Below are 25,226 nucleotides of genomic sequence, written 5' to 3' on the forward strand. Positions count from 1 at the left end.
AATGAAAGTAACCTACAATACATAACAACTCAAGTTTCCTAAAGAGAACCCAAATATGGGAAATCATATAAGCGGTGGTGTGAACTCACCAATTTCCCATGTCAAAACACTCTTGCAATTCCTTACCAAGCTTCGTCATGTCTAATTCTAGAATAGTCGATGAACAAATAATAGTGAAAAGACTGACATTTATGGTGAGAATTTGAGAAAGACCACAAATAGGTTTGGGAGTGTGGAATAATAAATATATTTGTGCAAAAATTTATTTGACAAGACATTTTATGGCCTTTTGATTAACTCATCCTTTCAAATTGGTACACATCTCTGGTTCTCAATGACCTCTTCTTATTACCACACTTTGTCTAATAATGACTCATACTCTACCATGCAATCACCAGTTGTCTTTATCATAATGTCTCACTATCGTGTTGTTCCATCATGTATGCCAATCCAAATTTGGGAAGAACTTCCAGTGATTTCGGGATCAATATCTTATTAGGAAAGAAAAAACCTTAAGATAAAATTCATTCGAATAGTATCATCTAATTAGTAAAATTTGATGTTGAACTTGAACTTGGAACTAGGAGGTTCAACGTCTAGGTTTGGTGGACCATAAAAAGAAAACTAAAGGGATAAGGGTATCACTCTTCTCATGGACAACTTGAACCTGAACTTGAACCTTGGGATAAAATGATGGTTCAAGTTCAACTTTGACTTAGGTATGAGTAAAAGTTTCAAAGGTATACCAAAGGAGCAAGGTAATAATACAAGTGCAACAATCCACATAGGTTCTAAGGTAATTTAAGGCTTACACCCCAAAATCAAAGTACAAAGGTAACGTAAAGCCACACAAAGCATAATGCCCAAAAATGAAATCATAAGGCTAATGGACAACCAAAGGCAAAAGTAGAGTTATGGATTCAATCAAATCTAGGTGAGTTTCATCATATATTCCTCTTATTTGGGATCATTCACACGAGTCAAACACCATTAATCTGCATAGAATGTCTCCTCCTTGAGTACTCCAACATGACATGTATGAACCAATACTATTGGGATCATTCACATGAATTAGAAACTGATGGCCTACACAGGATGTCCTCTCTTCAAGTGCTCCAACACTACATTTTTCATAGTCTTGAATAATGTGAATTCCTAGACCCCCATAACTCATTAATTTTATTAATGTTTCCACTTGGTTTCAAAAAATTACATGTAGAACTAGTCCACACAAGGCCTTGGTCTCTAACACATAGAATGCTCTAGCATCCACTTTCGGGCCCCAATGCCTATGGTGAGCCACTCACCCAGGGCATCTACCCTACTCACAAATCCAAAACCAAAATCAAAGAAGAGTTTAGGGAACAACATTCCTAGGGTCCCATACCCCTATTTTAAACAAGACCCTAACTCATAATATAAGCATCACAATACATAAACACATCATAAGGCATTTAGACTATAAGAACATGTCTTTATAATCATCAATTCTATACATCAAATAAAAACTTGACATGCCTTTGGTGTCTTAAATAATAATTGGGAGCATGAAAATCCAAGCACAAGGTCAACTGTTTCAAAATCCCCTAAGTTAAGCACATATAATTCCAATATTCATAATAAAAACATGTACTATGTAAAGAAAGCATAGATATGAAACAAAAAAAAAATATCATAATACAATATTCCTTTCCTTTAGTTACCAACAACCTTCTGACATGAGGTAATATATCTCCAAAAACTAGTGGCTAAATACAATAGGAAAACACATATCTATTTTCAAAAAGGGAACTCAAACCTTTAAATGACTATACGAGTCAAATATAAAATTTAATACATCATGATAACACATAAATAAACATATTTTTATTAGATAAATAATGCAATCAATAAGTTTAATCCATACCTCAAGTCCTACAAAGATTTAGCAGAAGCGAGAGCAATGAGACAAATAGAGTAAAATAAATCCACTTGAGATGCATCATTCAAACCCACTCCAATTTCACAAACCTCCATGGTTGAATAAGAATAAATTCCACAAAAATAATTCCCTCTCATAACTCTTTAAACTCTCCCATGCAACTCTCTCCAAAAGGAAATAAACTTACAAATTCTTAGAGAATTATACTCATAAACTCTCCCTCACAAATCATTAAATTTTCTCCTTAAAAATATTATAAATCATACAACCAAATTATCTTCTACCTTTTAGCCCTCCCGCCCCTTTACATTTATATTTTACACCACGTATATATATGTTCTTGAATAGCTTTCATACCCCTTTAAAGGAAAAGTCACCACCCTTTTAAATAAAAATAATCCCAAAACACAAAATTGTCTCAGTCAGTGTAATTAACTACCATTTGACAAGTTGTTTAGGCATATTAGGGGTAAATTAAGGCTATTTTAGGGGTATATAATGAATAGATGGTCCAAAAATGATGTAAATACCTTCTTTAGTACTTTGTAACCCTTTTTTTTATGCCTGTCATTATATTTATGTTTTGATTTCATATTCTTCCACATGGGTAACACAAATTACCTTTTTTTTAAATCTTGAATGCATGTTATAAATCCTCTTCTAAATACTTATGCTTTTTATTTGATCTCTTTTAATTTCTTTACTTTTATATTCTAATAAATTTATCTTTATATTGAATTGTATACATAAATTATTCACAAACAATTTATAACATACACATATACTTAAATACATTAACTATGTAACAATGTATACTTATATAAGTATATATGTTTGCACCCATATACGCTTATATAAATATACCAAACAAATATCATAGAAAGTTTATATGAAAATAAAAATATCAAGATCACAAACACATAATTCTAAATAGAATCCACTGATCAAACCATACAAGGAAATGATAAAAATGTAATCCCTGAACTAGGTGACTAACTTCCTATTAGATTTCTAAAGACATAAGGATGCCTACATGGATCATGGTTCCATCTCTTTTTAACAACAACTAGTTTGAGGATTTTGAGGCACGGTCAGACTTGTGTAGCTAGGTGGAGTCGATGCTTGGAACCTGCACACACCTACATCACCAATCAACAAGATACAATACATATGCATATGAACATATAAAAATAATGACAAACAAGGAAGGAGGAGTGCCATATCATGTAGATTTTCCAAACAAGTGAATATGATTGCCTCCCCTCATCCAAAAGACACACCAATAAGAGTAAACACACACACACACACACACACACACACACACACACACACACACACACACACACACACACACACACAAGCCATCACAGGTTAGTTGGGTTATCTTAAGAACAAATAATAATCAAAACATTATAAACAAGGTATTAAAAGCATAAATAATGATTTTATAACAACATATAAAGCATGATATAATTAAACCATATAGCCAATCTCCTAAATACATTATATAGAACATGATCAAGTGTCTAATGCAAAGCAAATTCTAACATCATAAGTAAGAAAGGATGTCTATGATATGTATAAACATATTAAGAACCTAGTTGATTACCAATTTTAGAGTAGATAGGTACCATTCTTTTGTGTTAAGTATGTGAGATGTTATCTTATAGTTTCACCTATGCATGAATTTTCCAAGTTAATAAATCATGGAGTACTAGAAGTAACCTTATCTCTCAACCTAGTCCAAGTGTACTTATACTATCTTCAAAACTCTACTTTAGTATATTAAGTGTCAGGTGCTACTTGCTTGTGCCAATATACATTTGAAATGTGTCCTACTTTACCATAGTAGTAACAATTAGGTATTTTAGGTTTCTTATCTATTGGTGATGTCCTCACATGCTTCGTGAAGTCCAAGTTCTTTATTTCAGAGGACTCACCCTTTCAGTTTTGTTGTAACCTTCATATCCTAGATTGTGCTCTTGGTCTTCTTTTGAGATTTGAGTTTCTCATCTATCTTTCTAGAGCTTTTGTTGAACTTTTCAGTTTCTCATTCTTTCATTTGTGCTCTTTAGTTCTTTAGTTATCTAGTGTTCTTGCTAAACTAGTTTCTTGCATTCTTCAATCATCACTTCAATATGCTCTTTGTTGTTGTGATCACACTCATTTAAGACACCATTCTCTTGTTTGATGTAGTGATGTTCCTCTTCCATCTGAGCCATTTTAGCTTCCTTTGTCCTTACTATTTCTTCAACCATTGATTGCTTGGCTTCAAGGGCCACTTTTAGTACTTAAATAACTTCATCTCTTGCCAAAATGGTGTTACGTACCTTTCTCATCCTGAGCTATACTTATTTTGATCACTATTTCCTCTCGTTCCTTCTTCATCAATGTTATTCTTCTGGTCAGTTTCTCACAATCAATCATGAGGCTAGTTATTTCTTCTTTAGATTCATCTTATCCACTTTTCTCCTCAAGTTATTCAATGAATTCTTGACTCTCACTAATTTTCTTCACTAGTTTCTTTCTCTTGGTCAATAGTGTCAAAAGTTTTGTCAAGTTGTGTTTGTGTCTAGAGGCTTCTATTGATCTTCCCTTAAGTTGTTAAGCTATTCTCTATTAGGGCCATAGCTCTAATACCAATTGCTGTCCCAAACTAGTACTTAAGAGAGTGGGGTTGGATGAATCAATACAAAATTTCCTACCAGTTAGCTGAGTTGCTTTGTTAAATATTCCAACTACTAGTTCCTTAATTAACAAAGTGATGATAAATTAAACACAATGAAACCACATAAATTCACACAAGAGAGAATACATCAATGACACATGAGTATTATACGTAGAAAGCATCGATGCGAGGGTGAAAACCATGGTGGGAGTAATAGACCCACCAACCTTTTCTTGCAACTAAAAGGATGCCTTGTTAAAGGCTACACCAATTCTTTTTGAGAACTCATCCTATTATAAATGCATATAATTTATCAAGATTACAAAAAGCTTATTAAGGATACCTTGTTAGAGGATTTGCAAATCTCTTTCCGAGAGCTTGCTAGAGGATTCACAAAGACTTGCATTCAAGCTTGCCCATTTAAGAGCTCACAATAGTTGCAATGATGAAAAAGCAAACTATAGCGTTGATATGAAAGTGACACACCTTACCTCATAGATCTTCTATGAATTGAATATTTATTGATATTTTATATTTGCATTGGCTTGCCCCACAAACTAATTTGTTTCACCTATTTCTCACTTTGCTTGACAGTCAGTTTGTTGTTCAACTTTGTGGTCTATATTTTTTTATCTTCACTTCTCTGCTCTCCACTTGCAGCAACATCAATAATTCACAATAACATGAAGGAAGTGTGCCAACATCTTTTTACACTTCACAATCCCTAGGGGCCAAAAGTAATGTCAAAATCATGCTCATATATTTAAATTTTAATCGTGTATGTACATGTCATGTAACACCCACGACTACCTATTAATAGGTTCCTAGCTTCATAGGCCTACTTGTCTTCGCATGAGTCTACATTTGGCTTTCATCCTTGCATCCTTTAGTCGCTTCGACTTAGATGCCTATCACATCACTCTTCCTGATTGTTCTTTCATCACGTCATATCATTAGTGATCCTTTATGCTTGATCCTTGACTTATCTGTTTGTTGTGCTTGCTTTACCTGTGATGACTTCGACTAAGTCACTATTCACATCTTGACCAACAATCTTGCCTCTTGAAAAAGTTCATTTAGATTATTCACCTTTAAATTATCTTCTTATTGTACTTGTTTTAGGCAATGCATTGTTGCATTCACTTGTCCACAATTTGAATTAATTTGTACCAATCAATTACAATTATTTTTTCACAACTTAAATATTTTTGAAGTTTTTCTATATATATAATAATGTTTGATAGTTATAGTAGAATTTATATAATAGAAGTTTATGTTTTATTATTACACAATGATTTGAATATTTTATTTCTAAAATTATAACTATTACATATTATAAATATATTTTGAATATTTAAAATTATTAGAATTATTTTTATATATTAAATCAAATATTACTAAAAGTAAAGGCTATTATGTCATTTATTAAATTTTGCTAAATCATTAACAATTAACAAAACATGTTCTTAATATTTCATAATCAATATTTTAATTAATTCTAAAATAACATATTCTATTTAATTTATATTTTACTATTTTAATATATTAAATAATAAAATATAATATGCAAAATTTTATTAATCATTTTAAAACTAAAATTATATTATAATTAATTTTGAAATTATGGCAAGAAGTACATATCTATGTGACACTTATTAATAGTCCATATCTTCATATTCTTCAATTAAATTCATCCCATTTTTACCATCCTTTTATTACAAAAATTATATATTCTTTCTTCCACCTATATGAATGCTAACCATTTCTATATGAACTATAACACAACGCGAATGAAATTTTTTTGATCTCCTAAAATGACATTTCTAAAAGTCTCCTATTTTTGAAAGACAAATTCAAATTTACTTTTATAAATGTACTGAAAAAAATTTGAGGCATGGTGTGAACTCTAGACGAGTGTGAAATGGGATGTAGAAGGAATCTGCGCATATCAGTGGGTTGACCATTACAGTAGAAGTAATTTTAAAAAAATAGTAGTGTTCAATTTTAAAAACATTATTTTGCAGTTCAGACTGACTAAAATGGCCTTTAAAGAGCTAAAGAGTCATATTCAAAATAGAATTCAATGAATTCAAAAGGGCGCGTGTTGCACCAACTAGATTGACTTGAGCAAATGGGCAATAGCCACGTGGCATGAAGATTTGGGATAAAAATCGGACCGACCACTCACTGAAACACAGAAAAGCAGAGCCAAGAAGACATTGCTGCTGCAGCACCAAGACAAGAAAAGAGAAGCGATGGCTTCTGCATTCGCACCACATTCGTTCATTGCTCCTCTCCACTCCAACAAGACTGCCTGTCCAATTCAATCTCTTAAGTTTCCCACCTCCATAAGCTTTCGCAACAAGGTATGTAGTCGCTAACACCAATCTTCAAGAAACAAACCCAACTCTTCTTACTACTTTCTGTTCATTATCTTCTTAAGGTATTGGGTAAGCTTTTATGCCACTTTTCAGGGAAGCTTGGAAGATATTCTTAAGATATGCAAACATAGGCAATGCTTGAATTGGGCCGCTTAAACCTCATTTAAAAATTTTGCGCTACGGATTTTGGTCAAGTCGCAGTAGAGATAGCTCTACTGTTGCCCATGTCTAGAATATTTTTTCATACACGCCCTATGCCACAATTCTGCTTAGTGAGTTCTATTAAGACTGCAGCAAACATGATTGTGCCTGATGCCATTTGCTAAGTTTTCTGGAACATTCCATATTCCAGATAACTGAAATATAAGTTTAAGTGCATGCAGAATATTCCATGAATCCCTATGTGTTTTTTTCTTTTTCAAACACACCACAATCCTTACACCATAACTCTACATTGGAAGTACAAGAGAGAGCATTTTACCAACGCCCATGCTTATTGTTTTTCATAAATCCCCCATTTCAATTGAATCAAACTGCAGTCAATAATTTTTTTCAGTGCGATCGTCTTTGTTTATTCAAGTACCCAATAATACATATACCGCGACTCCATTATTGAATTTTAAATGGAAATTCATTACCAATGTCCATGCTTTTTCTTCAGGTAATTAGAAGCAGGGGCAGGGGCACAAATAGGGCGGGTTCTTTTCTCACTGTTTGTTTGGCATCAGATCCACAACAAGTCAAACAGGCAGGCCAAGACATTAAGGATCTTATTAAAACTACTCGCTGTAATCCAATTCTTGTAAGTATAATCTTATTTCGCTCTTTCTTTATAGTCAATGATCGTGGCAGCTAAACATTAGGACTTGACTGTCTGTTTTCAATTATTTGCATGTTTCTTTAATAAATGTCCTGTTATTTCTTAAACATTAGGGATAAGAACTGCTCAGTTTTGTGGGAAATCAAATTACTCTCTGTTATAAGCATTTTTGACTTTATGCGTGTGTATGCATACACACACACATCAAACTAATTCTCGATTCATTAATATTAAAGAGTAATCAAAACAGTTTATATTATAGTAGCAATTTTCAGATTCAATATCTACTCAGCAAACCAAAGGTTCAAGATTTACTAAGCAAACCAAATGTTTAAATGTGATTCAATTATTCTGAATTTATTTGGAAAAAACTTGGAAGAAATTTTGCTTTCCATCTAATCCAGGCCTAGGTGAAAACAATTTATATTTTAGTTCATCAAAACTAGAGTGGAGTGCAGGGGCAGCAGCTCCAGAGGTTATATAAACCTTTATATTGCATGCCATTTTTTGTAATTAAACAAGCTCCAAATTCTTGTCAAGTGGTTACTTTTTGAAAATTTAATTGTTAGTAAATGCAACTTTTGTTGGAGTTGTGTGGATTCTCTTGAGTTTACCTAGGATGGGGGTGCAACTGGCATTTTACCCTCACACCAAACCCAAACTAAAGCCTTTAAGGCCATAGCAACCTTCATGTTGCATACCACTTTTTGAAGTTTATATTTTGAAACAAGCTCCAAATTATCTAACCTAGAAAGTGTGTGAACTTTGAAAATCAGATGATTATTCCAATATTACCTTCTAGTTTAATCTATATTCAGTAGTGAAACGAGAAGAACCGTTTTGCTACTGCATTGAGAAAATTATTTAACTAGCCTGAGAAAATTATTTAACTAGCCTAGGAAAATGCAGTAAACTACGAAAATAAAATTAACTAGCTAAAGAAAAGAGTTGAAAAGAAGGGTTTACTATTTATTACTAACTGAAGTGAAGCTAGAAAAATTAACGGCAGAAGAGATATCAAAGTATTGTGTGCTCCTATCCTGTATGTGTCTTGAAATTGAAAGACAACATAGCAAGTGCAAGTAGAACGAACTAAAATGAAAAAGAGAGTGCTGCAACAAAGAAATGAGATCCTGGCTAAAGCTAGCTGTAAATTGGATTCTAAATGATAAAATGAAAGATAAACAAGAAGTCAGAGAAAATAATCCTCTTAAGCTTGGTGACACCAATGAAGGCGAGAGTTCTGTTGAAAGATGCTACTAAACTTTCCCTAGGGTGCAACAAAATGCTAGAATTTTCACATACACTTCCCAAATGCCCAAGAATGCATGTATATTGCTCAAAATGTTGGTAAAAGTGGTTAAGAATGCTCATAGAGCATGAATGTTTGCTAGGTTGAGAGATAGATTGAAATTAGGATGAGATGAGGGAGTTGGGTAGCCATTCAGATTGCTCCAAAATGGTTACATGTGATGGGGACACGACCCAAGAACAGAATGGACACAACAGAAAGGGAAAATTATATTAACTGAGAAAATAAGCTAGTACAAACAGTACAGGAAAATAAACTTCAAAACATGCCCTAAGGCTTACAATAGCATAAATTTGGAGATAATTTCTCCTTTCAGTACCTCCTCTCAAACTCCACTCCGAACTGCCTTTTACAATGCCAGAAATCTCCTTAAATAGACCCCGGAGGGTTAAGGACTAGGAGTACATTCTAGAAAGTGCTAGTAGGCATCCACCGACCAAATAGAAGGTTCCAGAAGCTGTGTTAGAAGTCGGTGCATATCTAGAAGATTTCAGAAACGGTAATCGAACTTCCGGGAGGCATAACTTTTGAACCGTAGCTCCGATTGACGAACCGTTTACATTTTCGGAAAGCTCTCGAAGCGCTCTATAGCCCTATGGACCAGCTTCGCTAAACTCCCATTTTTCGGCCCTTTTCGAGGTCATTTAATGCCCCTAACCTGACTTTGAAGCATTCTTAAGAGGTCTCCAAAACTCGAAAAACTGCAATAACTTTCAAACCGTGGGGCCTTTTGACCTGATTCTTTTTCTAGAATGCTCTAAATCACAATTACATTCATCTGGCCAATTCACACCTTCTAGGTCACCAAAATGATGGCCAAATTGCATGCTCCTATTTTTTCAGGATTTTCTAGCACGCTGATAGTTGAACTGTGAGAGTTGGAACCTTTATTTGACCCAAATGGGTATCCAAAAATGAAAAGACATGAAACAAAAACTAAGTCTAAGTACATTTTTTTGGGTGACACAGGATTGCCCTTATACCTCTGGATGCTCTTGCATCAACATGTGACTTGGGTAGGTAGCAAGTGATAATGCTCCAAAATGGCCATTCAATCATGAATTGTTATAGGATGTTAGTGTGTTGCAGTAGTGTTTGGACAATTCCAACTCTGGAAAGGGCTAAACACTACAAGATTATTAGGTAAACAAATTTGTGAAGACAAACGAGTCATCCCAAAAAGCTTTCTGAAACAAGTCATCCCATGATAAAATTAACATATCTTTATAGATCAAGAAGTTTCAGAAGCATGGCCTCATACAGATTCAACATGTTAGAATAATAAACAGAAAGAAAGAGGTAGAAGATAAAACACAGATTTACCTGGGACAAATGCTTTCAGGTGAAAAAACCTCACACTCCAAAACACAGAGCCAATGTATTATTTAGCAACAGTTACACCACATTTTCAGGCTGTAGGCCTTTACATGTAGATTTACACCTAACTCCTGTGTGAATCACTTCCCTTCTTGAAGTTCCTATAGAAAACATTTGTACTTATAGAGCTTCCAATGCACAAAGCAGCAGCTTCCAAACACAATACCCATTCACGCCGAAGCCACATGCAAGGCACCACATGCAATTGATAGGTGCCAACACTAACTGCAGCTCCACAAAGGAATCCACATTCCATGTATACTCAACAAGGAAATAGAAATTGCATCCATGCACAACCCAACTTGCAATAGAAAATTCCAAACTTGACCCTTCTAACTGGGCACCAACTCCGTACAAAATAGGATATTGTCATAGTTTACACACAACTGCTAAGACACATGTCACCAAAGTGTACCTCTGCAAACTTTTGTGAACTCCTCTCTCCAAATGAGTGACTAAGTGACAAGTGGAACTCTAATGTGCTCTTCTCACTATGCATGTAGGAATATCCTCCCATAGGGGTGCCACAAAGTGACATGATAACTATTAAAGTTAGCACTTAGGATATAATTATAATATTTTCATCAAATACAAATTATAATCCAAATATGAAATGCAAGAACTCAATGGTTGAGACACCATAACTCCAATAATTTGTATCATCATTTTTGAGTAGGAGTACCATGGGAGGCAAAGCCTTGGCACCATGGGCAGAAAGAGGCTAAGGCAAGAGCTGAAATGACCTAAAACACACTACGGGAGATGGACACCAAAGTGATTCCAGAATATAATGCAAAATTGCTAGGGCATGCAATTTTTGTCATTACATCTTCAAAAAATTCACTTTTAGGGTTGGCTAGTTTTTAAATTTCTTCTCTTGGATGCTACTTTTTTGATGGAACCTTGTGGATTTTCCTTGACTTTACCTTGGGCGTGGCTTTGGTCCAGCCATTGGTTACATCATAGACATACTTGAGCCATAGGGCTAGACAAGGGACATACCTGGACTGATCCTAATGCAAGCACTCTTCTTAATCTGCTTTGAACCAATGTAGAAGTTCACTTTACTTTGTTCTGCTAGCTCTCTTTAACCGTTCAATAATTCAGTATGGCATTAGAAATGAATATAGTAGACAGGGAAGAAGATATTATCAAGAAAACCTGGAGAATATTTCATAAATCTTAAAGCCAAAAGGAAAATAGAAAAAAATGTTTCATATTAGAAAAGAAATATTAACAGATCACTGACCGACTCCAATCTCACCAACAAGCATCAATATTTACAGCCAAAAGACATCACTAAATAAAACACCTATGTTAACTCTCTAGATGCAATGATAGTTAATTCCCCATATCCCACAGAAACAGAGCAGTTAGGCATAACTGTTTATAAGAAAAAGCAGCTTGCTTCCATTTGTACAACTATACAAACACTGTTTTAAATTCCATAATTAGTGGCTATCATCCATCCTTCATCTGTAACATTTTGGGTGCCGTTGGCTTGCTTCCATTTGTACAACTATACAAACACTGTTTTAAATTCCATAATTAGTGGCTATCATCCATCCTTCATCTGTAACATTTTGGGTGCCATTAAAGTCATATGGTAGTTTTTTTCTGCTGTACCTAAGCAAGTCAACCTCCGTGATCCAACTATTATAGGAATTCCACAGGGTTCCGATTTAACAAAATAATGTGCGTGAGATTTTGTAGCAACAATTTTGGTATTTAAGATTCATTCTTTTTGTTCTTTTTTTCTTTTGCAGGCTCTTGGTCCAATCATTGTCTTTCGACATCATTTGCCCCAATAGAGTGTAAATAAACTTTGGTCACACTGAAAATGGGTTATAGGACTGGTGTTCAACTCCTTAGGAAGGTCAATGACGTAATAATTGTTATTTACCCTCTTCATAGCTCTGCAAGATCCAATCTTCTTGGGCTTAATTTTTTATAGGAACCTTGCGGATACCTCTCTGTGCATGAATGTGCCATGACCATTTGCCCTTCCTCAAATATTTTTTTTCCCTCCTATGCAGATAATATTTTTCTATATATTGTTCATTCATAGTCTGCAATTTGAACCTCACCAATTGATGTGCCTCTCAAATTCTTTCTACAAAATTCTTATCATCTTGGCAGATTTGTGAGTTTGATAGCATATCACTAAATCCACATTCCTCTAGGATTTGTGCCATATGCAATTTGAAATGCTGACTTACCTGTAGTAGACCTGTTTATGTTGGAATTATAGGCAAATTAAGCTTGGAATGTTGATGTTTTGCCCAGAAAATAGTGATAAACATCAATAATAAAATTAGACTAAAGATGCACAAAAGACACAAAAGATTATCTTGGGAAAACCCTTCCATTTGAAGGGAAAAACTCAGCCACAGCAGAAAAATATCTCTTTATTGATAATAAAATGCCCTAGCATAATGCTTTGTATTTTATGTGTTATATATACCACAAAGCAATCACTTGAGGGAATCTTCATAGTACATTTGAAGGTCTCTTTAATTTACAATTACAAGACTCTGTTTCCAAATGCATGACTCTTTGCATGACACATAATATTATCTCAAATATTATCATAAATATATTCTCCTGCTGTAAACACAATACATCACTATTATCTTAATTAAAGTATATAGCAAAATCGGATATAAAGATTTTTTTCACAACTACAATCTTCAACATTCCTTCTTAGCAAGAGAGAGATCTTCTACTTTAATATGGTAGGCACACATAAAAAATGTCAATTATAAATTCTCATCTCAGATACTGATGTTGACCAACATAGATACTCTCATCTAGCATACTGTTCTTTTGTTCAAATTATGAGATCCGACACTAGCACTAGATCTCGCTGTTGGTATGCCCAAGCCACCTCTCTGTTGGGTTCGATCGAGATTGACATTGATAGTCTTCCTCGATACTAGTTCTCGTTGGATGCTCTTACTCACTTCCTCCCCTCACATCAAGAGTTGAACGAGTATGTCAGACAAGATATCTATAGTCAGTATATTAGCACTACTTGGCGTAATCCTCCTCGTGGATTACGTCCTAAGATGGCCTTTTATGTAGAGCATTTTCTTGAGATTCAGAATGGTATTATTGTGCATCCTGCTTATTTTTATCGGTGCTAGTGTCACGCCTTGTGATTCTCTTTGGGCTCCTTCAGAGTTGGCTCTCATCGTCTTTGGGTCCGGAGATCTGTAGACTGTGTACTTTGGTAGAGGTTAAGATCGAGACTCACTTCATATTTCGTTGTCCTATCTACTACGAGATTAGAGGGAGATTTTACTGTTTATTCAGAGATTGTTTCTCTCTTTCAACGTTCTTCAGCTATTTTGACCAGCAATGTCTTTCACTTTATCTTCGAGAGGCCACCCAGCTTCGCGAGCATACCTTGCTGTCAGTCACACCTCAAGGCTATACCTTACACCAGCTCATCATCGCCTTTTTCGCCCCCTTGTCTCCACCACGGGGTGTGAAAAGGCCATCCGACATCACTCCCTTCAAATCGGTCAGACATTGTACCAGTTTTTCCGGGCAACTACACTCCAACAGTTCTCGGCAACGATCTATGATTGAATCATCCATGGTTATATCCTTTTGTGACCGATTTCTTTGTACTAAGGAAGAACCCTTTGTCCTTACCTTGAGTTTCCTGGTCTTGTGTCTTGTTTTTGTTTTTTCTCAGTCACTGTTTGGTGCTCCTGCTTTGGGCCGGATCTTTTGTCTGTATGCTCAGTCCCATAAACCCTTGTGGTTTTTTTGTTGGACATTAATATTATCATCTTATCTTATCTTATCTCATAGATTCTCATTAAAACATGTTATCTCAGCATAGCACAATTCATCATTGTTGCATAAAGTTAAAGTCATGGTGTTGCACTCATGACTTCCACCATACCTACTTGCAAAGGGTGGGATGAGGGCTTTTACCTTAGACTTCTCTTTGAGAAGAATGCATCTTGTCATGCCTCATCGTAGAGGGTCGATCCACCATGCCTACTTGCAAATGTGGAATGAGGGCTTTCACCTCAAATTTCTCCTTGAGAAGAATGCATTTTCGCTATGCTTCATCAAAGATGGTGGATCCAACATGCCTCTTCACAGAGGGAGGGCTTTCACCTCAAATTTCTCCTTGAGAAGAATGCATTTTCGCTATGCTTCATCAAAGATGGTGGATCCACCATGCCTCTTCACAGAGGGTGGAACAAGGGATTTCGCCTCAAACTTCTCTTGCAAAGAAGATCTCATTCACAAGGTATTTCACCTCGAACTTCTCTCGTAGAGAAGAACTCATTAACAAGGGATTTCACCTCGAACTTGTCTCATAGAGAAGAACTAATTAACAAAGGATTTCACCTCGAACTTCTCCTTTACAGAGGAGAACTTAATTACAACATGTATAAGAATGGCTGTGATTCCACAAAGACTCCCTCTTAGTAGGGACAACATTGATCATCGCAATAGGATAGTTGATGTAACCTCCCTTTGAAGCTAAAACATCTCCCTCTGTCACGTATCCTCCCTTTGACGCTGAAAAATATCCCTCTGAATATCATTATATTCCTCATTTAATGAGAATATGTAATATCAACTCAGTCCCATTATTGCAAGTCCCCGTGTTCATTCCTATAGCCAACATATAATCTCTCATCATCTCATTGCTTCTTGTTACATCTTGCAACCAATAGAGACTAATAAAATCAACCTATCATAAAGTGATATATAGAGATCATTACTAGAAAGTAAACACTATTTCTAGTTATATAGTCATATGATACTTATCTCTTTCACATAGACTTTTTGGTGTTGGTGGGAGAAGCCATTCCTCTTTCTCAACTGCTGACCTCACAGAGATCTCAGTGCTCAAGGTTTCTTTTTGCAAACTACCAAGTGCATGCTCCAATAACAAGTTGAGGGACGACTTCCTAATTCCTCTTCTGTAACACATGTATCTAGAACAAGAAACACAGAAGGCATGCTCTTCTCATCGGAAATTGCATACTCGATTGTCGAGTATTGAGGAAACGATTCCGTTGATACGTTACACTAGAAGTATAATGGGCACATCTAGATCTTGGCGGTGAAAAGTTATAATGATACTCATCCATATTGATATCGGTGGACCTCTCAGTATGACTGTCCAATATATGACTTTCCATGAAATTCAAACCCCATGCATTCTGTAAACTATGGCTGCAAAATTTGTACAAAAACAATCTTTGTATTTTTTGTGTTTCCTTTTCTTTGACAGCTAGATATTTCTTCTATTATTCCATACTTCACTACACGATATAAGAGATGGGAAAAAAATAATGAACCGACCAAAAAATAAGATGGAAGCCAAAGTGCCATTATAAGATGATGCCGCATAAGAAGGATTAACTCAGCAGTAACGTCATCTGAGTCTCCACAATTACAGAAAAATATGCAACCCATGACACATGAAAGAAGACTGTCGAAAGGCAAGAATTGACAACAATAATGAAATAGGCCATTCCATCTTCTCATTCCCATGGCACAAGAATGATCTGTTATTGTGGTAAAGAGGCCGATACATAAATACATGAAGAAGTCGATCACCATAGATGATTATAATAGTCACGATGATGCAATTTTACAATTTCAATTTGTTAAGTCTCTTCAATAGACATTAGACAAGAACACACTTGAGCATATGAAAGGATCAACACTATTCTAGATAACAATTTCAAATAGGAACAATTTTTGTAGGTAATAGGAATATCCCTTTGCACATTGTAACAAAATCTTTCCAAGTTCTTCAACATGTTCATATGTAGAGAGAGAAAGACTGGTTCACTTGACCCCCCTGCACCAAAAATGTATGTTGAGTGGCTTCCTTCAACTATAAATGACATCCGATAGAAACTGCTCAAAAGAAAGTAACACAAGACACTGTCGTCTTCAAGAAAATGTGAGAGGACATATGAAGACTTAGGGCTTTGCAATACTGATCATGTCTAGGCAAGAGAAAATCCACACAAAACATATTTATCTAACACCAACACATGGATGATTGTAGACCCAACGTATGGCAAGAACGATTATATTTCTTGTATAGTTTGGAATTGTTGTTTTTGTGTCTTCTATAGTCCATCTTCCACACTACCACAAAAAATATATTTGTTAAATTTTTGTTCCATATCTTCTAGAGACTGTTTTATTTTTGCTCTTCCAAAACCATCTTCTTGGCTATAATTCCTCATTTATTTACCAAAATGGGCTCCACAACTCCAATAAAAATATTATGTTAATTTCTAATCGATGCCACATAGGATGGGAAAATGACCAGGATTCAATTTAGAAGTTCGATGCCAAGAGAAAAGATATGAAAATGTAATTAGGCCAACACTCAATAAAATGAATGTCATAGGAGCAATGATATCATGACAGCCATTTAATGACCATAACACGTGCTGAACCAGTAGAAATAGAAAGAAGCAAAAACACGCGATCGAATTCAAGATTCATATACAAAGGATAAAAGTAGAATGACCAGACCATAATATATGACCATAAACATCAACACTCTACCTTCAAACAATAAAAACATTCCTTAATTGTTGTTATCTAACCTGGCTCTGATTACCATATTAATGTTTTGCCCAAAAAATAGTGATAAACAACAATAAAAAAATTAGATAAAGATGCACAAAAGACACAAGAGATTAATTATCCTGGGAAAACCCTTCCACTTGAAGGGAAAAACCTTGCTACACTAGAAAAATATCCCTTTATCGATAATAAAATGTTCCAGTACAATGCTTTGCATTTTATGTGTTATATATTACACAAAACAATCTCTCTTTCTCTTTCACACACACACACACACATATAGAATGAGAGACTCTTCATATTACACCTGAAGGTCTCTTTAATTTTCAATTACAAGACTTTTCATGTTTCCAAACGCATGACACATAATATTATCTCAAATATTATCATAAATATATTCTCCAGTTGTAAATACAATACATTAGTATTATCTTAATTCAATATACAAAAAGCTCAAATATAAAGATCTCTATCACACCTACAATCTTCAACATTCTTTCTTAGCAAGAGAGAGATCTTTTACTTTAGTATGGTAGGCACACATAGCTGCAACCAAAAAATGTCAATTATAAATTCTCATCACATTGATTCTCATTAAAACATATTATCTCAGCATAACGCAATTATCATAGTTGCATAAAATTAAAGTAATGGTGTTGCACACAAGACTTCAACCATAATTACTTGCAGAGGGTGGAATGAAGGCTTTCACCCCAGACTTCTCCTTGAGAAGAATGAATTTCCATGATGCCTCATCGCAGTGTCTACTTGCAGAGGGTCGAACGAGGGCTTTCACCTCAGACTTCTCCTTGAGAAGAATGCATTTCCATCATGCCTCATCACAGAGGGTGGATCCACCATGCTTCATCATAGAGGGTGGAATAAGGGATTTCACCTCGAATTTCTCTTGCAGAAAAGAACTTATTCACAAGGTATTTCACCGTGAACTTCTCTCATAGAGAACTCACTAAGAAGGGATTTCACCTCGAGCTTCTGTCACAGAGAAGAACTCATTAACAAGGGATTTCACCTCAAACTTCTCCTTCACAAAGAAGAACTCATTTACAGCATGCATAAGAATGGCTGCTTTTCCATAGAGACTCCCTCTCAGAAGGGACAACTGTGATCACCACAATAGAATAGTTAATGTAATCTCCCTTTGAAGCTGAGACATCTCCCTCTAACATGTATCCTCCCTCTAAAGCTGAAAAACCTCCCTTTTAATATCATAATCTTCCTCATTTAATGAAGATATGTAATATCAACTTAGTCTCATGATCATAAGTCCCTATGTTCATTTCTGTATCCATCATATGATCTCTCATCATCTCATTGCTTCTTGTTACATCCTGCAACCAAGAGAGATTAATAAAATCAAATTATCATAAAGAGATATATAGAGATCAATATTACACCTCAAGGTCTCTTTAATTTTCAGTTACGAGACTTTTTATGTTTTCAAATGCACGACTCTTTGCATGACACATAATATTATCTCAAGTGTTATAAAAAATATGTCCTCCAGCTGTAAAACTAAACAGAATACATCAGTATTATCTTAATTTCAATATATAGAAAAATCAGAAATAAAGATCTCTATCACAGCTACAATCTTCAACATGGAATAGTACCAAATCCCATTGTCTAGGATTGTCACCAAACACCTCAGTAGATTGCTTGGGCTCCTATTCACCAACTATGTTTGACCATCAGTTTGGGGGTGGTGCACTGAATTGTATTGCAGCTTGCTGTCCAAATTTCTTCCACAAGGAGTTCCAAAAGCAGCTAAAAAATTCAATGTTTTGTCATTGGTTATGGTTTTAGGAATACCTTACAACCTCACAACTTCCCCAGAGATAAGATAAATTTATTAATGTCCAACAAGAGACCATGAAAGTCTAAGGGACTAAAAAACATACAGAGAGGAATCTGTTGAATTATCAGGATCACTGCAAATGTACTAACATTGCCATTGTTATTGGTGTTATCTCCAAATGCAGATTTGAATCTCATATAAATATGAGAGGAGGAGACATGTCTCATAAAGAGACATGTCTCTATGGTTTAATCATCATTTAAATAAAAATAATAATATATTAACAAAAATAATAATATGTATAACAATACATATACATACATACATACATACATACATACATATATATATTCAATAATATATATTATTTAACATGGATAAGTATATATATGAATTGATGGTTTACCAATAACAATAATGCATCTCCCGACTGAAGCTACAACCTTAACACTCCCTCTTCGCTAGGGAGGATTTGAAGAACACATTATGCTCTTAAGTATATGAAGAGATATCATCTGAGTACGATATTCCCAGAATCACATATTTGAGGATATCAACATAAATTCATCAACTTAGATGTTATCTTTCAATATAATCTGAAGTATGATTCAACAAGAAATATCAATCATATGATATTCATCATACATATATTCTTTTGGTATGTGCACTAGCATCAAATCCTTGATGCCTACCAAAAGAATATTTTATATCCTAGAAGGATATGAGTTATCTGATTTCTGGCACTCTGAGACAACAACTTAACAAGAAATCATAATGTCATGGTCTCTATCATGACAAGTATCATGATCTTTGGCACTCTGGGACAACAACTTAGTGAAGTTTGATCATAATATGTTAATTATCATGAATTCTAGTACTCTGGGACAACAACTTAATGAAGTCTGTCATGATAACAGGTCTACCATTTATAAGATCGTTACCTTACAATGGTTACTTTCTGTTTATATATGCCAATGAAAGATTGTCACCCTTCATTACATATCATATGCAAAATAGTAACCACCATGAACCAAGTTAGAGGGTGTTACAAGGACTTTCACCTCAATTCTCTCTCACAGAGAAGAATACATTACAAGGAATTTCACTTTGAACTTTTCCCTTATAAAGAAGAGATCACACTTCAAATTTCTCCCTCTGAACAACAATCTTGGGAAATCGAGTCCTCTAGTTACTCCCTCAGAGCTCTCTTCGCCTAAGGATGCCTATTGAACTCCCTCTGAATCTAATATTGATCTTCCTGACTTTTTGGTGATAGGCTCATCAAAATCATGTAGTCACACACATGTATCTCTAGACTCCCTCTAAGTATCAATCTTCTAAGATCTTTATCTAGTCTGATCACAAGATGACTAATGAATTCTAGATCATAGCTTCTTTCGAGCTACTGTCATAAGATTGAGCCTGCACAATATTTTGGTAGCATGTGTAAAGTACCAACCTTCTTTTCTTGCAAGAACATCCTCAGACATAAAGGAAAATATCAAAGAAAATAACACTTACAATATGTATAGAATTACAAATAAGAGAGACTTCAATGAGTAGATAAATGTACTCAAGGATAAGAATACTTATTTGCAGGAGAGTTCATAAATTATTTTCTTAGATGATGAGAGAATGGAACATCTCGCTTCTAAAGATGGTTCAAGTGGGAATGGGACATTGACTATTAGTCCCCCCTCAATGTAAAATTCCCACTCGTTCTTATATTGTTGAATTTTTTTTCTAGCAACCTTCATTCGTAATAGATCTTAGAACCTTAGTCTATCTCTTGTAGTCAAAATAAAAAACACCCTCTGGGAAATACTTGAGCCCCTGTTGAGCAAGAGAGATTTGAATTGAAATTGGTCCAGGCATCCTAAAGATTTGAAGGAAGAGAGTCTTCCTTGACAACTTAAGCTTTGACTGAATATCCTTTCCCAATGAGGGTTCCCTCTCTTTTTGAGTTGACTGGATTGTATTGACTGGACTTATTATCAATGCTATGAGCAAGAATTCTCCATCACCTTGATACCAGTGTATCTTACAAGAATTGAAGATGCATCAACTTCTCTAAATAGGTCAAAACATCCTGCCAAATTCTTTCATATCCTTGTGATTGTAATCATATTATGAGACTCTCACAAATAAAGAAGAAGAAGTCACAGTTCGCAGATTTCATGCTAGTTAACTCAACCTTGTGCAAGCCTTTCTTGAAATGCTTAGCCCAAGGAAGTTGAAAGCCCCACGACCAGTAGGATGATCAGACCTTGAAATGAAACTTGGCCTTTTTATTTAGTCTAAACAGCAACGGATAACCTGATGTAAGAATAGTCGTGCCTAATACAAGCAATAGCAAGAGTGTTTGATCTACATTTATGATCCAATAATATTAATTACTACCAAAGGTGCTGCCAACATCTGATACTTGCTCCAAACTGCTATAATCTACAACAACTTATCAAGCCCAATGACCACTGGACAACAAATTATGTTCAGTCCAATAATGTAAGAGTATGCCATCAAATATTCATTTCTTCATGTTGTACCCAGTAATCCAAATATTGAAATATTTAATGTATGGCAAACCTTTCCAGTATATATATTTCATTTTGTATGTTATTCGCTTTTTATTTATTTATTTATTACATTGGCAGGTATAAGTCTTATAATAACCATATAGTCCTCAACCGTAGGCTATTAATCTTCAGACATCTTCAATCATATTATTATTCTGCCAGCAACATAAATTTGACTGTCAAATATTAGTGTAAATAAGGAATGCATATGCCAAAGATACAAATCACTCATATATGTCCAACAATCACTATATAAGCTTCAATATGTTATTCCAATACACCATGCGCTATATACAGTGAATCACAATCTCCAATGACAATTTCTGTCCAAGCACTTGATCAAATACTAATAGGGACTGTGATAACTCCAATCCTCTAGTAACCAAGAATAACCTTAAGTAGGCATCAAACTCTATATTAGTTGATGAAATCGTTGCTTTTATAGTTGATTAAATCATGCTTCAATTCAAGTCATTCCAATCGACAGATAGATAACTGATATTGTTAAATATACCCATTCTTTTCTTGAATTATCCTTCATATTTTGTATGCGATCAACCCTTGTGATTGGATTTCTCTAGTATATCAAACTTGATCCACTATCAATATGTCTTGGAAGAATTACAGGTTATGCGTATTATCCCGTCTTTGGAAACTCTAAAATATTTATTTCGAGTTATCTCTTGTTGTCTACATTGATTGCTCTATGTATGGCTTTGCTTTGAGAAGTTTCTGGCTGGATAAAGTTGTTCGACGATGGTAATAAAAATAAACAATGATCCTGATATCTTTGTCATCCTTTGATGATTGTCGTTTATTTCCGGTTTGTAAGTTATTATCTTTTATCAAGTCTATATCCATATATATCACTTCTTACTCCTTCGCTTAACATAATTTCTCGGGTATAATAGATTGTGGAATGTCCAATGCTTCTTCTTGAGTATATTTCCTCCTAGTCATGCACAATCAGTTTCGATAATTTCTGCTTCTTTATTACTGCATGTATCCTATTGTCACTGGAGATTACTATCGTGACTAATCCTTATCCTCCATTGTTACTCCTTTGTTATGATTACCAATCAAATATTGACTGGTTTTAACCATTATATCTTGTGCAATTAATATCAATTTATAGGTTGTGCTTTCTGTGTGAATCGCTCAATCCTATTGTTGCATCCTTATATCTGTCCTCATTAATTTCTGACTTGGACTCCATATATTATTTTTGTATCGACTATCTTATGCAAAATGCTTATTTAATCTCCCCGTAATAGTTGAGTGTATTCCCTGTCGTGTATTCTATCCTCGATAAAAAAATGATGAATCTTCCTCCATATTCATCTTCTCATTATTATTATTTCTATACTTCCTTGAACAGAGTTACCGACGGTGTAATGTAAAGTTTTATAATCCCCTTCAATCTTTGGTTTGCTATTTTATATATGGAGGTGACTATACTGCTATAGGTATTATTTTCATTCGCATGCACAATACCGATAGTAACAAATCAAGTAGGTCTATGTATTCAATATAAGAACCTCCCAAGTTTAAAATTCTTTGCAATCATTCAACTTTGGCTCTTCATTCATAGATTTTTTTTTCCGTCTCTTATCTTGTGTATGCTCTTTGTTGCTAAACTAGACCAAGGACTCTATATCCTCTTCGCATTCCCTATTCACAATGCCTTACAGAATTCTTTTGAACAATTATCAGGTTGTTGTAACTCTATTGTTTTCTCCTAATATAGTTGCCATGATGTCCACTGTTCTATGATTAGCTTCCCATGATTGGCAATATCTGCTATTTCCATCTCCTCCCTTGATTCTATTTTTACGCTTGCAGTCTAGCTCAGATACCATGTTGAATTATCAGGATCGCTGCAAATGAACTAACATTGCCATTGTTATTGGTGTTATCTCCAAATGCAGATTTGAATCTCATATAAATATGAGAGGAGACATGTCTCTATGGTTTAATCATCATTTAGTTGGTAATAATATATTAACAAAAAAAATAATGTATAACAATATATATATATATATATATATATATATATTATACACAATAATTTATATTATTTAACATGGATAAGTATATATAGGAAATGATGATTTACCAATAACACTAATGTATCTCAAATCGAATTAATCCGATTGAAGTTACAACCTTAATAGAATCTGCCAGCAACAGGGACACCAATAGTGTCCACAAGAAGAACAAGACAAAACAAAAAAGCAAAAGAACAATAACCAAGAGGGTCAAACCACCTAACTACTCATAGACAAGAAGTAGTAAAAAACTGAGGGGTACTGCCCAGGACAAGGGTGGGCCCCAGACCGCCTCGAAGAACTGCTGGGAGTTAGGTGATGTTGTTGTGTATATCCCCTGTGAGGCTTCACAGACTTGGGAGGACAAATGTGCAACTTCACTTGCATTATTTGTCTTCGTAAAGGATGTGAAGTGGGTTATTTTACAAAAACAACCCACTGTTATAGTTACTGAATCCTATTCTCTTTGGGTTTGTTGCCACCTCAAGACAATGTCCGTGGAAAGATTAGTCCATGATTCTTTGGACACAAACAGAGTGGTGTATAGACTTGTATTTTGCTTCCCTCCTTTTACAATTTGGTACACCTGAAAAGAAGCAACAAATCTATTCATATCTCTTTTCCTATTGGGCCAAAAGCATTTTGCGCTCATGAATCCATGGGCTTATCTCGTCCAAAATGTTTATACAGCCTACTTGGTTGCATTTCTTTCACTCTATCTTTTCTCTCCTTGATCAGAGCTGAGATCAAAAGGAAACAAAAGCCATCAACTAATAACCATTCTTCAAATGAAGGCATACACATATGGTCTTGCCTACATGGAACTGCATAATTTTTGCCAAATTATGGTTCATATGCATATTCACTTTTCATTTCTTCAAATTCAACAGACACATTAGTCATTACAGCCAATTAGTTCTATAATGTATCAACCATACATTAGTTGTATGATAGATAGGCTGCACAATAAATGTATATCCCTGCAATAATGAAGCCCATTTCATATGGTTGTAGGAATAGTGTGTAATGGGCACCCCTGAATGTCCCAAAAAACTAAACCAAATTGCTGAAAGGAATTATGTCAAACAGTTTGCATTCAACCTTTTATTTCTCCGTTTAATGTTTTAAACCCTTTATAACTCTGGAAATCAAACGTTTATTTGTTTGTTGTGTTTTGTGCATGGAATTGGTATCATACAACATAAACAAGAAATAAACTACAGTAATATGCAAAGTGGAAATGAACTGCTGCCAATAAAATGTTATTTTCAGAATTCATAAAACCAAATACATGGCAGATTTATCAACTCACTAATTACTTCAGCATTATTGACATAATACTCCAGCCCATGCTTTCGAACTTGCTGCTACAGTGCCACGTGAATAGTGTTGCGTGAATAGTGCCGCATGAACAGTGCTGCTACAGTACTTTGTCCTTCAATCAGTCCACTACCTTCGTAATATCATTTCCTCAAAGCGGCATAAGCGTCGGACAAGTAGTGAAGAAGATATGAGCAAAATACCAAATCTGCTTGTAGCTGGAAATGCAACTAAACTGCTTGATGGTGAAGCCGATAACAAAGAATTCCAAAGACCAAACCCCAAGGGAATGATGTCTAGAATGTTACAAGAGAGGATAAACGTCCTCAAATGCTAAGAACGGAGCTGCAACTCACACACCAATTTCTTCTCATATTCAACCTGTCTAATGAAGCC

At 34.8% G+C, this 25,226-nt stretch overlaps 1 protein-coding gene across 2 annotated transcripts in view; it reads left to right on the plus strand.

The window, feature by feature from the left end:
- Positions 1-6,783: 6,783 nt before the first annotated feature.
- The window catches only part of LOC149555568 (putative L-ascorbate peroxidase 6, chloroplastic/mitochondrial), an 80,534-nt gene continuing 62,091 nt past the window's right edge, over positions 6,784-25,226 (plus strand). For both annotated transcript variants that reach the window (XM_089829686.1, XM_089829685.1), the window contains exons 1-2: positions 6,784-6,955; positions 7,632-7,772. In XM_089829686.1, the coding sequence (XP_089685812.1) occupies positions 6,845-6,955; positions 7,632-7,772 (252 nt within the window). In that variant the 5' untranslated portion in view covers positions 6,784-6,844. The remainder of the gene's footprint in view (positions 6,956-7,631; positions 7,773-25,226) is intronic.

Source organism: Cupressus sempervirens, chromosome 5 (genome assembly GCF_028749045.1).
Source record: "Cupressus sempervirens isolate cs-2001-9-10 chromosome 5, ASM2874904v1, whole genome shotgun sequence".
In the NCBI taxonomy this organism is placed as follows: Eukaryota; Viridiplantae; Streptophyta; class Pinopsida; order Cupressales; family Cupressaceae; genus Cupressus; species Cupressus sempervirens.